Source organism: Vanellus vanellus, assembly GCF_965231255.1.
Source record: "Vanellus vanellus genome assembly, chromosome: 7".
In the NCBI taxonomy this organism is placed as follows: Eukaryota; Metazoa; Chordata; class Aves; order Charadriiformes; family Charadriidae; genus Vanellus; species Vanellus vanellus.
Genome location: NC_138912.1, coordinates 11,988,341 through 12,003,781, shown reverse-complemented (window position 1 = coordinate 12,003,781; position 15,441 = coordinate 11,988,341). Strand labels below are relative to the sequence as shown.

The 15,441-nt window shown below is 45.5% G+C and overlaps 1 protein-coding gene across 1 annotated transcript in view; it reads left to right on the top strand.

Annotated features, from left to right (window-relative positions):
- Nucleotides 1-240: 240 nt before the first annotated feature.
- Nucleotides 241-15,441, top strand: part of RBM20 (RNA binding motif protein 20) — a gene marked incomplete at its 5' end in the record, with an annotated part of 42,043 nt that continues 26,842 nt past the window's right edge. Inside the window, 3 exons of the mRNA XM_082486405.1 lie at nucleotides 241-447; nucleotides 2,245-2,378; nucleotides 13,578-14,766. Of these exons, the coding sequence (XP_082342531.1) occupies nucleotides 241-447; nucleotides 2,245-2,378; nucleotides 13,578-14,766 (1,530 nt within the window). The remainder of the gene's footprint in view (nucleotides 448-2,244; nucleotides 2,379-13,577; nucleotides 14,767-15,441) is intronic.

The following is a 15,441-nucleotide window of genomic DNA, read 5'->3' as shown; positions in this document are numbered from 1 at the left end:
GCACATAGATGAGGCGAGGACATGCCACAGGGATGAGATTTGCCAGAGTGCCTGGAACGCTGTCGTTTTGGGGCAAGTTCTTTCCCTGGGTGTGAAGGGAAACACGAGTATCTGATGACAGATGAAAATGCAGGTTAGGGAAAACCGTAGAGCTGAGAGAGTGAATCTTTTCCCTCTCCGCAGAGATCAGCGAGCGTGCAGCCTGCGTGCTAGAGAGCGTTTTCTGAAATCAAACCGCCCATGTTGCTCGCCTCGCTTTCCTTCGTCATCGGCCTGCTCCGACTCGGTGGAAAAAATGCAAGTCCATCTGCTGACACCGTCCAGTTGGCCGGCGCTGCCCGTGCCGCCGATTGGGCCAGCAGCTGCGGGCAGGGAGGAACCTGCGGCGTTCAGTCACAAGCCATATGCGGGCAGTGGTGGGGATTAGCTCTGCTCCTGGCCGGAAAGGTCTCAACGCAGTTCCCAGGCTGAACTCGCCATATGTGTTTCACGTGATCATCCTGAGGGTGACATGAAATGGAGAGTTCAGATTCAAGTGAAAAGTCGGTTTGTGTTTCTTCATCCTGTTTAATGTAATGCAGATGCAGAGGAGAGCGTGAGGGCGTCTCTGCCGGGGGGGAGATGCGACAGGCTGTAGAAAAGCCCCATAGGTTTTACTAATTCCTTCTCCTTCCCCAGAATTTTCCGCTGTTTCCTGATGGGAGTTGCATGTGTGAAGGAACACCCTTGGACCACCTGTTAGGCGCCTTTCCCCTTTCAGTCACAGTCTTTGCCACCTTAAAGATAGGGCTTTTTTTATTTGGAGAAAAGCCAGAAACTCGAACAGTCATTTTCTCCTTTGGAGAGGTGGGGAGAGCGCTCTGAGGTGGCACGGGGAGAAAGAAAAAGGCAAGAAAGAAAATAAGAAAATGTGGATGGAGACCCCTCCACTGTGAGCGAGTCTGAAGCATTGCAGAATCACAGTTGTTTGTTTTTTTTTTTTCAAGGTAAGAGGTGCTTGTTCACAGGCCAATTTAATTTGTGGTTTGCCTTAACGCAAAGTAATTTGGGAAAGAGCATCTTCCATAGAAGGATCATGTCACATATACAATGCCACTGCTACTGCAAAAGGTTTCCAGACTAATGCTGTTAATTGCAAAAAGAAAGTTTAACACATTCCTGCTGTGCCCAGGAGGTTTGTAGAGTGACCAGCTAAACAGCTGTAAGGAGAGTGGGCTGATGGGCTGAAGGGACTAATGTACCCTAGGCAAAAATGGGAACGTTTGGCTTATCTTTGGATACAGGAAAACAACTTGTTTATTTCTTATTGACTTCTATAGTGTGGTATGTTAAAAGCAGGGACAGGAAAACAATATTTTTTGTGTCTAGGTTAATTTTTGAGTAATGTGACATATGGGAGAGATCAGTAATTTTGACATCCAGATGTAAAGTATAAAATATTTTGGTTTAGGAAGGTGTAAAACTTGGTCTTGAAAAGCTTTGGTTTAACGAGGATGGCTCGGCAATGAGCAGAGACCTGCTGAGGTTACTCGACAAATACCGCATTAAGGATGTGCGGGTTTTGCGTTGCCTCTCGCCCTTGCTTTAGAGTCCCAGCAGAGTCTGTGGCGCGAGTCAGTGTTGGTATACATTGGGGGCAGTGGATTAGCGCTGGAGGATGAATTTCCTTTCTGTTGACTGTTTCTGAGCAGGTAGATAGCTGACTTCAGCAACATTAGCACAAATAACAAGTGTCTTTCCTCAAAACTTCAACTGTCCTTGGGAGGCAGCGAGCCTGAACACAAATTGCTCAGGGGTTAAAACATGATGTATTTAAGTGTGCGTTTTAAGAAATTGTTAAAACTTTAGCTGGGTAATGCTTGTGCCTTCCAGAGCAAGGGCTCGCTTTGTAAAAGTCAGTCCCTCTTGGTCTTCGTTAGCGTGCTGTGTTTTTTCCACAGTTCACCTAATTAGACTGTGACCCTCTCCCCAGTAGGATCTTGTGGCATTACACTGTGCAGAAACACGGTTTTGGTGCTGGTACGTGAAAAGACTGAGAACATATGGCATAAACATCAACCGATATTGTTTGCCATCCACACTTGGGGCGTGTAATGCAACAAGACTGGCTCCCAGCGGCCACGTGATCCGCCTTCCAGTCCTCCATTTGGGGTGGGGTGGGTTGGTGTTTTGTGTTTTGTGTTGGGTTTTTTTTTTTTTTTCATTCCTAAAGTTGTGACTTTCTGGAAGGAAGCTTGTAAATAGTTGGGGCGCAGAGAGCAGGTAGAATGTCAGTGGGATGTTACCGGGAGGCATGTGCGCAACACTGACATCGGCTCCTGGCCGTGCTTCCTCCGCACCAGCTCGCCGCTCCCGGCAGCCCTATATGTTGCAAGAAGGTAGGATCGCGTCATGTCACCCGCGTTCTCCCACCGCCGCGCCGAAATGCCTGTCTCCCCCCTCTCTAGCAAGGAGGGTCACTAATCCGCCAAGCGGAGTATCTTAGCGATCTTTAAAATTTAATTTTAAAGTACAGCTCTTTCCCTAGCGAAGGGGAAGGGCAGGCGTGCGCGGCTCTGGCGGTAACAGCTAACTGGGATTTCAAATTAACGATACGATCTGGTTTGTGCCTTAGCTTCTTATAGTGCTTAGCTATTTTGTAATACCAGGGCTTTTATACTTTAAAAGACATTCCATACCAAATTGTATCCTATTGATTTGCCATGGTTAACCACTCTGTAATAAGCCTCATAGTCTGTGTGAGTAGACACAAAGCAGAATTATATTAATGTAATTTACAACCAGTGGGCAGAGAATGATTTGCAAAACGTGAAAGAAGTCAAAATACCAAAACATTTCAAAGACGGTCGAATTTGGAAATGCTTCCATTAGGCTATGAATAGAGTTCCTTGGAATAAAAAAAACATAAATAAAGAATCGGAGCAACATTATTAAGTTTGGTTTGGTTTGGTTTGAGTTCTTTTGTCTGTTTGTTTGTTTTTTAATAACTGATACTTTATACTTCAAGACAGCTTTTTATTTTCAGAAGTAAAGTCTGGGAAATAAATTATGTAATTCTAAGGAAAATCATTTATATTTTTTGAAAAAACCCCAACAGCGGTCACAACTTTTTTAGCCATCTTTTCTTGCAGAAAACTGAATCGGCGTCCCAGAGTGTTTTGAGATTAAAAGATACACCAGTAACACAGGGTGTAACATCTACTACGCCGGCCAGCGTAATGAATTACAACCTATTTTTCCTTAGTCGTGTAAGCTACTTAGTCATACGGACTACAGCTACTGAGCAGAGCATGTGCATTGTAGTAAAAATGGACAAAGCCAGCAAGCAAAAATGAAGGGGAAATAATGCACTGCTTAACCAAAAAGCGGTGGCCGCCGTCTGCACTGGCAGTTTTGTCAGCCGGAGTGGGCAAATGCCCAGCTGAGTGTCGCGGACGGGTTAATACCTTCACACTTTTTCCTTCCTCACAGCTGCCACATGCAGTGCTCTGAAACCTGATATTTTTCATCAAAAACTGCATCTTATTTTCCGTCTTAGTATACTAATCAATTTTACCGTGCAGAGCTCGGAGCACATTAACTGTCAGTTACTCCTAATTAATACTGAAGGCAGACAAAAAGGGAGAATAAAATAATGGACGTTATTTAATATAAAATGCCTCTCCCAATTTTGTTTCCTTTGTGGAAAACTCTTTTGGTTCCTGTTCAAGATTTAAGCACCGGCCTGTTTTATGTTTTGTTTCACAAGGTTGATTGAATGGCAGTTTATTATTCAAGACAATAAATTAAACTTCTCAAAGCCAAAGAGTTCCAGCAGTTCTGGCACAGACTGTTTTCTGCCAGAAGGAACATGCTCAGGTCTGATTCATACCAACTGTTGCTCTTTAATATAAGAAAAATAAATAAAACCTCCTATATATCTTTCAAGATTCACATTAAAATTTCTTTAGCATAGAAATTGGGGTGCATTAAAGAAAAAAGTGAGCAACAATCATTGCAAAATAGATGATGAAAGCTTCTAGGCCAAAATATACAGCGTATTACTTCCATGTAACAGTATGAATATTGTGGCCTAGTATTAAAGGCTAATTTCAAAGAAATCATGAAAAGAGAGCAATTTTCTTTGATGTTTTATGTTTAAATTAAATATAACTGAAAAGGGATACAGGATCATTGCTCTTGCTACAGTGAAATCAGGAAAGGCTTTGCAGCACACTTCAGTAACAGCTGAATTAGATCTGGGCTTCACAAGATTCATGTATAATTTACGTATACCAGTAGTGCATGTGGGTACGTAAACAATAGGAATTTATAACATTTATGTGCTTTTAAAATATACATAAAAGGAAAAGTGAAAAATGGACCTAAATATATAATTATGTAATGTATATCTCAGGAAATCCACAGAGGTTCTGGTTTTCTAATCAGAAGTCTGATTAAAAAATAAGTTAAGCTTTCCCTTTTTTTAAAATTAAATTTATTCCTTTAAATTGCCTACTTTTAAATATTAGCGGTAAAGAGAACGCAAATCATATTGGCCGCTTTAGATAGGAGCTATTCCAGCGTTTCTCCTCGTGCACCCTTGTGCTATGGTGGTTGGTAACACGTAGCATTTCAACAGCTTTTAGAGGTGGTGATACTACATTAATTATGAAATTATTGTGATGCTCCTGGGTGACTTTTAGTCCCAAGCTGTCGCGTTTTGGCTGACCTAAGGGTACAAACAGAGGAACTCAGGTTTGCGCGCGATTTCTGTAGCCTGTGCCGTTACCATTATGAATGCTGATTAGGGTTCTCCTAGAGACTGAATTTACTAATACGTTTTTTCATTAAACTTTTCAAATATCTCATTGGGACTAATATTTAAAAATGAATGGATAAAAAAGTTGAGTTTAATATTTTTGGGTTTTTTTCTCACAAATGGCAATCCTTTCTTTGAGCACAAATGAAGCTACTAAGAAATAAAAATCCTTTTTAGTACTTTGCCCTTTCCACAGTTATATGTCATTTTCCTGTCTACAAACTGAAGATATTACCTTTGTAAAAGGGCTTTTATATTGTCTTATATTACTATGAAATAGCAATGGTTTATTCAAATGAGGAATTATCTGCCTACCACATTACGCTTCCTACTTTCAACACACAAATGAAAACGGCTGTGCCTCCAGGCAGCGTGAGATATTGATATGCTCAAACTTATTATTTTTGCAGTGGTTAACAATACCATGCGGAAAACACATTAGCAGAAGGTGCGGTGAGATATCACTGTAATATCTTTTCTAGTAAGTACTATATGCCAAGGATTATTTTTCAGTTGGGTATTTGTCTACGCGCTTGTGTAAAAAGCCTTTGAAGGGCTTCTGACTTTTTTATTTTTTTAAGGCTGCATTTTCTTTTTTTCCTTAAGTTATAATAAGCTTTCCAGATTATTCCTCCCCAGATTTCTTTTACTTTCAGGGGAAGGCTGGGGAGCACCAAGCCGTGCGGCAGCGCGGCAGACACGGTTCCCGAAAGAGGGGTGCGTTTGCGGGAACCGCTCACCCCGTTCCCGCCTGGGTTACCTAGCCCTGCACACGCTAATCCCCGTCCTGGCCTCTTTGCTCACCCTATGGATTTACATTACCATCCACCCCACCTTTTCCACTGCTCTTCCCTTCTTAAAAGGCTTGCTGTGTCTCTCAGCCTCCGGGCAAGCCCCCAGGGCTGTACCCTTCACCGCCTGGGGCAGGAGCAGGAGGGAGCTTGGGGCATGGTGGCACCATTGTCTGCACGGGGTCCACGGCTGTCGGGGCGGTGAGCTTATTGGGGACTAAGCCCCAAAACCCTTTCTTACAGGAGCCCTGCTGGGATGCTGGTTGGCAGGGATAATCTGGCCTGGGGACTTTGTGGCGTAAAGGGTATTTGAAGCCGAGGTGGTAAGAGATGGGCAGGAATGGTGCTGGGGAGGCAGGCGCGGGCAGCGTGGCGCTGCCAGACCGTCGCGACATGCCCCGACAACTCCATAAAACTGTGACACAATTCCTCTACTACTTTTGATTTTGCAACATGTTATGGAGGACACTGATCTGGGGCTATAGCTGTTTCTGACAGTTTTTAGCATACATTTAAAATACAGCTTTAAAAATACATTTCTTTAACTTCAGTAAATAATTATGTTTCCTTGAGAAGCACTTGCAGATAGATCGTTGCAGTATAGCGAAAGGAATCTGTACGGCTGCCTATTGAAAATTAAAATGTAGACCAGTTTCCGTGTGCACACCGATCCTCAGAGACATCCTTGACGTACTGTGGCACATCATCAAAACCAAACAACATGTAAATGTCATGGAAAAAAATTATAACTTTTCCAACTTCTGAAAATCGTTACCTATAACCTTGGTTTTAGGTGGTACCTTCGCTAGACTACGTCTCTTACTTGAAAGGAGTTGAACTTTGCCTAATTAAATATGGAGAGATGCATTGCATGAGGGAAAGCAGAAATAAGGCCAGTATACAATCTGGAGTTCCACGCAATATAAGAAACATATTTCCAGGGTAAAATGTGTACTGACTAACAGGGGGGGGAAGTGTGATGGCCAGCGCAGACTTCAGTGATACCTAGTTTTGTTGTTCTTGCACTGTAAGTGCAGATTGTTGTCCGTGGCACTGGATTCAACATTTGAAAGCAGCTGAATCAAGAAATGTGGCTGTAATGAAACGAGAACAGATAGTTGCTTTTAAACGCCAAACCAAAACAACTCTCCCAAAACTGTAGAGCAAGAGTTGTTACTAAGATCACCATGATGATCTTAATGATCACCAGAGATGATCCATCCTTTTATTCTTGCAATTGCAAATAGGACAGGGTTTTTTTTTAGCAAAAGTGACTGTCTGGGAGCAAAGAGTATGGTCTCTTCAGCACGCAAAGCAGAGCTGTGATAAGATGTCCTTGAATTACTGGTGTTTGGAGAGAAAATGGAACGGTGCATTGCAATTCCCTTCTTTGGAACAGTCTTTAGTCTATTTGACGCTTTCATTGATGACTTGGGTGAACAAAGCATCCGTTAAATCTGCAGCTAGTGCCAAGAGGACAGGATTTACAAGTGCTCTGGAGGCAGCACGGGAATCCAGAGTAATCCTGACGAACTGGACCTGATGTAACCTGGATGCAATATTGATGAGGACAATATGAATTGGTGGTACAATAAATCCTTGGCCAGCCAAAAGGAGAAAGGACTGAGCTAGCCTTTCCTGCGTGAGAAGTCAGACCAGCTGAGCCCCAGAGATCGCACCCAACCAATGTCTCTGGGCAATAGCTCTTCAGGAAAGGGGCCGGGTGTAACAGAGGACCGCAGGGCTCTGCTGTTATGAAGAAAAGCAATTGTACTGGGCATTACGAACAAATGCAACACACAAAGAGAAAGGAGCTGGGATGGCAGTAAAGAAGATTTGATAGCAGCTGCAGGAAGGTAAGAGAAGCCCCACAGGCTTAAGAGTAGCTTGATAAGGCTAAGGGGAGTTGAACAATTAATTGTCCCTGGAGGTCGTGAAATCTCCACCAAAGAAGGTTCCTAAGAGCAGATTAAATGAATGTGTCAGGAGTGGTTGAGTTCAGCTTGATCCCACCTCAGGAGCTGGTCTAACCATCCTCCTAAGATCACTTCCAATTTTATTTCTGTGGTCACAGCTGTTATCCAAGACACAGCTACTGTGTTTGCCCTTTTATTTTGTCCCTTTCCCAGTGGAAATTGCCTGACTTCTCCGCACTTCTCTGACTCACGGCAGGAGGCAGGCACTTACCTCCTGTCACCTTCGTCAACCTTGAGTTTAGTGGCTCTGTGATAACATTTTACATTTCATCTTCCAGCTAACTGTTAGGTTGGATAATTGTCCAGATAACAGAGTTTACCACTGCCAAACACATGCAAAACTCTCCTGGCAAAGCACGTGTATACATTGGCTGATGTTTTATTTTACTCCCTCAATAGTATAATGGAGGGCTTTATAAATCGTTATTTGGGATAAGAAGGGTTTTACTTGCAGCTTATAAATGTATTAAAGTAGCTTAAGGTTTTTAGTGCTCCCCATCATTAGCTGAACTTACTGTGAAACCTGATCTCTTTTTTTTTTATCAATTCTAAGCAGAATTTGGCAAAAAAAAAAAGTTTAGCGGCAGATGATTTCAGAGCTTAAATTATAAAGGTGGAGGGGCTTTCTCCTTTCAGCAGACTCTCCAAGCTTTTCTGTCCGAGAAAGTGATTTCACTAAAACCCAAAGAGAATACTTCTTGTGGAGCTGAAGAGAAAGAAAACAGTCATTTAGCATTGGCCAGATGCAGTCGAGAGTATAGGAAAAAGTTCCTGTGTCCGTTTTTTAACCAACGCTCCGGTCTCTACTGACATAAGTGCTGAGTTTACTCAACAGTCAAAAGTGAACATAACCCCTGTATTATTATGGGATCAGCAAAACAGCATAACATAAAATATCATTATAAAAATTAATTATTATAATAATTAATACATGTTGTTGAGATTGTTGAACTGTGTCTTTACTTCTAGCAGTGTTTGAAATATGGCTTTGCAGTTCCCTTAAATTCAAGAGGCCAAATTCTGTCCTCACATACAAACATGTAATCTCGCTGAGGTACTGTCAAACGGTGGATTTTACTTTGAAGACTAGATTTACCCCTAATATCTTATCAACTTCATCTATATAACAATTGATTTGTTTATTTTTAAGGGGGGGGGGTATTCGCTTTTTTAGCACAGCATCAGCTGTTTTGGATGAGTTTAGAGAAGGCAGTCCCATGTGTTTTGAATAAATGACACGTTACAGGGAAAGGATGTTTACACTTCTGCATAACAGAATATAATTGATTTTGTGCTTGGATAATTAGGAAATGGTTCTCTTTGATGTATCCAAGAGTCCTGAATTAAAAATTTAAAGTTTGTTAAATGCTAGAAAAAATTGATTCAGAAACAGCTTTAATGGATGAAAAGACAGCATGCTGTTGCAAATATGGTCTCAAATCGAATACTGTGCTAATGCAGAGTAGTCGTACATTTAGAATACTTGGGTATCTTAATGTCCTTGGCCATTTTAATTCTGAAATCAAGACAGTAATACAGACAGCTTGGAAAAAAGTGCACGTTTTGAAACAAAAAATATTAAAAATTTATCTTTCAAAGGTTTTGACAGGTAGATGTAATTATATGTAAAGGCAACTGTATCATAGGGGAGGGAATGCAAAAATCTTAAAGATGTGCAAGATCAATTGAAAATGCAGGAAAACAAATTCTGCACTGCTATGAATTAGACTTTTTTTTAAGTATTCAAATTCACACCCTATGCAGCATTTCAAATATTTCTGAGTATAAATACTTCCAAAATAAGTAGCTGTAGCTAAGATCATAACTTTATTAGTTCACTTTTTTTATATTTATTGTTTTAATTTTGAGAAGTGCTGGGCAGCAGTTTAAAATCCTTAATTTTGTCATTTGAAAATCAAGCTCCAGGTTGTCAGTCTGTTCTAATAGACACGTTCTGTGTTCAGCCTTTTCATCACTCTTGTAGACAGGATTACTCAAATAATCCAGCCATCTAGATACTTTACCTCCGACACTGCGTGTTGCTCGCTGTTCTTGGATGTTGAAAGCATAATAAGGATTACAGGGGTAGCAGATGGGCTGAATTGATTTATAGCAATACGGCCTTGTCAGTGTTTGCAGTCTCATTGTGAGTGTCGCAATAGTTGATGCACATCTTCAACTCCTGTCCCCCAGAGCTGTGCAAAAACTTGCCTGGTTCATGGATTTCTTCGTGGAAACTGTATGGCAGTGCTCCTGCCTGCCATTATTTTAGTAAAGAAAGACCATTTCTGGCTTTCCTAGTTGTACAAAGAGGCTTCTGGTGTAGCTCAGCTGTACAGCTAATGTTAAATAAATAAACGAAGAGGACAACTTCTGTTTACTTTTTACATTGCTGACCTTATAATCGGGAATGTTTTGCGCGGGATAGAGCTAACTTTGGCTGACGCAGGCTAATTCCCTGGGCGCTCAATGGAGAATGAGAGCTTCATTCAGCTGCTTTGAATCATCTTGCAGCAGAGACCCCCCACGAGCAGGCGGGGGCTGCGCTTTTGTAACCTGAGGACGAGCCGGGGTAGGAGGTGAGTGTGTAGGAGTGGTGAAGTGGTGAACAGCCCCCACAAAATGCCTTAGATGAGTGAAATCTTCACTTCATGTTTACAGTTTCCAATAGTTTAGTAAATCTGTAGCAGGATTATTTGCAAAATTATGTTGTCAAGTACATAAATATTATGATTATAGAACAGAAGAAGGGAAAGAAAATTTCAAATCTGTGCATGCCAGTCCTGTGTGTCTCTTATGTCCTGTGTTTCATGACAGAACAGAAATACTCAAATTTGGGTGTCACTCTAAAAGATGCTTTATACACAGCTCTTCTCTCAACTTCCCATCTGTGTATCTGCTTTTCCCACTGACCCATGAACATGCCCTTGCCTTGATTAGATGATAAAATATTCTGTTTCTGCTGTGGGAGGATAAAGCATGCAACCTGAAACACCCTGAAATCTGGAAATTCATAACAGACAGCTGGATTTCGAAGCTGTGGCCATTCCCAGACCTACTGGTGCATGGGAGCAACCCTCTTCACAAATTCTGTTCCTCTGCCTGTGGCTGGAAGGCTGCAGCTTCTCCTTATGGCATTTGTTTTTCTGCAGGTAAGGCGGGTCCCTGCAGCTCCCCAGTTTCCCCCTCTGCTGGCTTGCAGTCCGGGGATGAAGCTGGCAGGCACAAGGAGCAGAGCACTGCCCTGCTCCACAGCAGAGCCCAAAAGCTATTGGCCTGAGCTGGCCCGAGGCAGCCCACCATGCAGCTGTGCAGGGCACTCCTGCTCTTGCCCTTCCCCATGCCCAGCTGCAGAGCCCAGAGATGATTGCAGAGCTGGGGAGCAGCAAGCGCCCCGAGCATGCCCAGCCAGGGGGTGCTCTGGCAGGGCACTACTTAGGTGCTGGGGTTTTTCTTAGAGATGGTGCTCCAAAGCTGGTCAAAATACGAGGAAGTCGAGGGAGCTTCAGGGCTTGTGGCAGTGTCAAGTGAGATGGTTTCACTGGAGAGAGGGAGCCCATGCCCACATCCAGCAGGTAGCCACCAGAGTTGGGAAGCTTCTGCAGCTGTTGGGATGTGTGCGCTGCTGTGTAGGCTTGCAGCACAGTGGAATTATATTGCTGGGAACAGGAGTCATCTGCGACTCCTGAGCCTGAAAACATCATATGCTGGCTTCTGGCTTTTCTTTTTATTTTAAGACCACCGGGCAATTCTTATTTGCATGCTCTATAAAACTTTTAAAAAGAGTTTTACAGCTTACTTAGCGTCCAAAAGCTATAACCAGCTGTAAAATGAAACAATTGTCAGGACTGTGGCAGGTCCCACGCAGCAGATCACAAGCCAGGACACTCCAGATGCTGGTGGCACAGTACAGCCTGGGCACATGGTCATGCCATGTCCCCCTGCCGTGACGACAGTGTGCGTGCCAGTGTGGGACCCTCTGCTCGCTGAGCGTCTCACACCCCACAGGGCTCCTCGGTAGCTTTTGTGGATCCTCAGCATCTCATGGGCTGAGATTTCTGTGAGCCTCCGTGTTGTTTTGACTGTACTTGTGCCCCGACTCTCATCCATAATCGAATTTACAGCAAACCGCGCTATAAGTGCAAGTCAGAGAGTAAGCGATGGAAACCACACGGGAAAACAAAAGGCACCTCAGCTCTGTAGTGCACTGGTGTCAGCTTGTGCTGGCAGGGAGTCTCGTCATTACATAATGATGCACTTATCCAAACGGCGTTTTGTATTTTGGGAGACAGATGTGCCTTGCAGTTGCTGGTGGAAGTTAAACGTTAAATATGAAACCCATTCATTTTCTCTTAGTCATACTTTGGATTTAAGCAGATGTTTTGCTAATTTGTGGTTTTCAAATGTAGCATGCTGACAAGACATTTATCATTAACTACAACTTCATCCATGCAGTTTAGCAAATTGGCCAATTATTAACAGTGAGGGTTGCGTGGTGGTTGATGCATAGCTCCTGCTGCTTTGAAAGGCCTAAATTGAAACTCAATACATTTTTACAATATAAATTAATTGAGCTTTGGACCACATCCCTGTTATTCGAGTGCTCTCTGCTCTCATTTTCAGAATGAACAGCCATTTGTAATGCGCTGAGTAGTGTGCCGTCTATGAGCAGAGGCTCCTGGTGGTGGAAAAAGTGATGGCTAACATTCTTCTGGTGAGGGCATGAAAATGGCTGCTGCCAAGCGTAGGCAGCATGACATATGGAGGGAGTGTGGCCATGGGATGGTGTACATACATGCAGACCAGGCTGGCTCTGCCACAGATGATGCAGGAGGCATCCTGGAAGGATGCAGGGCAGGCAGTAAAAGCAGGGTGGGAGCAGCTGCCTGGAGGCTGGCACTGCCTAATACTTCCCATTAGAACATTTCTCTCGCTTTTAACTTTTCTAGACCTTACACATTTTGATTTATTTTTTCCTGTTTCATGTTTGCAGGGTTTGACGGGGTGGGGGGGAGGAAGGGTTGGTGGTGGTGCTGTGAACTGGTGACATGTGCCAAAGGTGCTTCCCAAAGCCAGGAACCACCACCGTATGCCTGAAAATATCTCTGATTTTCCCAGCTCTGGAATTCAAGCAGGCAATTTAGTCATCATTTATTCATCCCACATGCGAGACTTGAAGGAGAACACTCAATATACCTCTAATTTCTAGAAAGTATAAAGACCTTGATTTTCACCAGCTGGCACTGCAGAAATTTTGCCTTATGTTCCAGCTGAACTGGGAAAACTCTTCAGGACAGTTTGTTCATAGTTGCTGCAGCTTCTGGGGAATCATTTGTTTTTTTTTCTCTTCTATATTTGCGTCTGCACAACAGGGGAACGATATACTTTGTTACAGCACAGGATGCCATGCAGATTAATTAAATAAGAACTGTAAACAATTAAAATAAATACATGTGGTGTATTTCATCGTGCTTTATGCAGCCAGATGTGCTGGGTGTGAAGTACCTACGGGGCTGACTTTACAGTCCCATTTGATGTCCTTTTCTCCACATCCCCCTCCTCTGTGGGAAAGGGAGTAATGGTCAGGAGCAGTGATGTCTCAGCAGGGACGCCGGAGGTTGCAAGAAGTGCAGAGAAGAGAAAAAAACGTAGATTTGGGGATGGCATGGGAGGGCTTGTGTTGCCTCTGTTCCTGGTCTGCATTAGAGGCATGAGTCCTGTGGGTACTTAAAATGAGCTGAAGGCCTGGTCCAGAGGGTTTGTGAGGGATGCAATGCGGGTTTTAAAGAGAGACCTTTGGCATAGTTGTCTCCCTAGTAGCTTCCTGATTGAAGGGGATGCGGCTGCAGATGTGGAAGGGAAGATGATGGGTTACGGCTGCATTGTCAATCACCACCTTGCTTTCCCTGGGTTTAGATAAGCTGTATCTCCAGAAGTGGCCCATGCTAGGCTTTAGTCGCAGGTAGACATCAGGTGAATTCGGCTAACCCACATCCTGATCCTTTGCAGCGCTGCCAAGCTCCTGGAGAAGAGTCCGTTCTCCGTCGGCGCCCCGAGCCCCCTGCTCCCCTCGCCGGCCAGCCTGCAGCTGGCGCAGCTCCAGGCACAGCTCACGCTCCACAGGCTGAAGTTGGCTCAGACCGCCGTCACCAACAACCCGGCCGCTGCCACTGTCCTCAACCAGGTCCTCTCCAAAGTGGCCATGTCCCAGCCACTCTTCAACCAGCTCAGGCACCCCACCATGATGAACGCCCCGCAGGGTCACACTGCAGGGCCGACACAGGGGCCCGGCATCACGGGCGCGAGGTTCCCGTCTGGCGGCATTGCCTTTCCCGCCCAGAGCCCCACCTTAGCCACGCCGGGGGGCAGCCTGGGGCCCGTCCAGGCCCAGACCCCCAACGCCATCGTCATGAGTCCCTTTGGAGGTGTCATGGCTCCCACCTCCAGCCAACAACCCATGGTGGTGGGTCTCAACAAGGCAGGTGCCTCCACTTCCGCCGCTGCCACAGGGGGGTTTTATGAGTACAACAAGCAAAACGCCGCCAACGCCGCCCCTCAGGCATATGCCTCGGAGGGGGACCAGCCCAGCCAGCACAGCTTCCTTGCCAGTGGGGCCCACGCTGCCTCCTCGGCGGCGGGGCCGTGCTTCGAGGGTCACTTCGGGGCTCCCAGCCAGCTGCAGCACGAGGCAGCGGCCGCCTTCCCCAAGGAGGCCTACGGGGCAGCGGTGGCGGCCCAGCACGGGGCGGCGCGGGCCTTCCCCAGCGACCCGAATGCCGGCTCCCATCCGAAAGGAGATCCCGTCCCCGTCCTGCATGGCAGCGGTACAAGCAACAGTTGGGAAAATATCCCTAATTTCCCCAGCCAAAACAAGCCTGACCTTGTGCCCGGCGACAGCCTGTGGCCGTCAGCGAGTCAGCAGCAGTATGAAATAAGAAACGAGCTCTACAACCCTGAAGAGCCGACACCTGACACAAAGTTCAGCGCGGCCGCTCCCCCCGCCTTCGGCCGCCTCAACCACAGCAAGCAGAGCTTCGGCAGCCCTCGCATGAGGCAGAAGGAGGAGCGGAGTGGCGGCGCGCCTGACCTGCCCGCCCGCTCCCTGCCACCACACCAGCTGGGCGACCTCCGCGGCGTGGCCCCCCTCCACTTCCCCCACGTCTGCGCCCTGTGCGACAAGAAGATCTTCGATCTGAAGGTGAGTGGTTTTGAGGCACCCCTGGGGCTCGGTTTGGACCCTTGAAAGGACTGCCTGGTGGTTGATCGGGCCGCCGGCTCCTGCCACCCCTTGCCACCAGCGTCCATCGCTGCGGAGTTGCCCCGAAAGAAGCAGAGACAAAGGGCCATAGTTTTTCTTAGGGCGTTGTACATCTGTTTTGTGGCAGTTACTGGGTTTTCAAGATCTGGTTTTGTTCCGCATCTCACTGTGAAAAGCGGCAGTATACAGCGTGAGAAACACAGGGTCCGGGGTGGGGTTGTGGCTCATCTCATGGGCCCAAAGTGAGGGGAGGAGGAGCTGGAAGCTGATCCCCCGCTTCTCAAGCGGTGTAACCACACGTCTGCGGTTTCATCCTCCTCTCCCTTTCTCTTCGCATTTCTGATCCCAAAGGCTTCCCCCTAACGGCCTTGTGGAAGCAGCTTGCTTAAACAAAACAGACCATTTTGATAAAATGATCTTAATAATTCTTCTGTTCGGATCTCTTCATCCTTCTAGTAGCTCTAAGGAAAATTTAGGACTCAGGGGCCCCAGTGACTTTGGCCTGGAAGCAAGAAGCTGCTCAGCACGTGTGGTGCAGACCACACTCCCGGTTCTCTGTTCATACTGCCAAGGGAGCTCCAAATTCAACCTCACCCTTGAGAAGCAGCTTCCCGG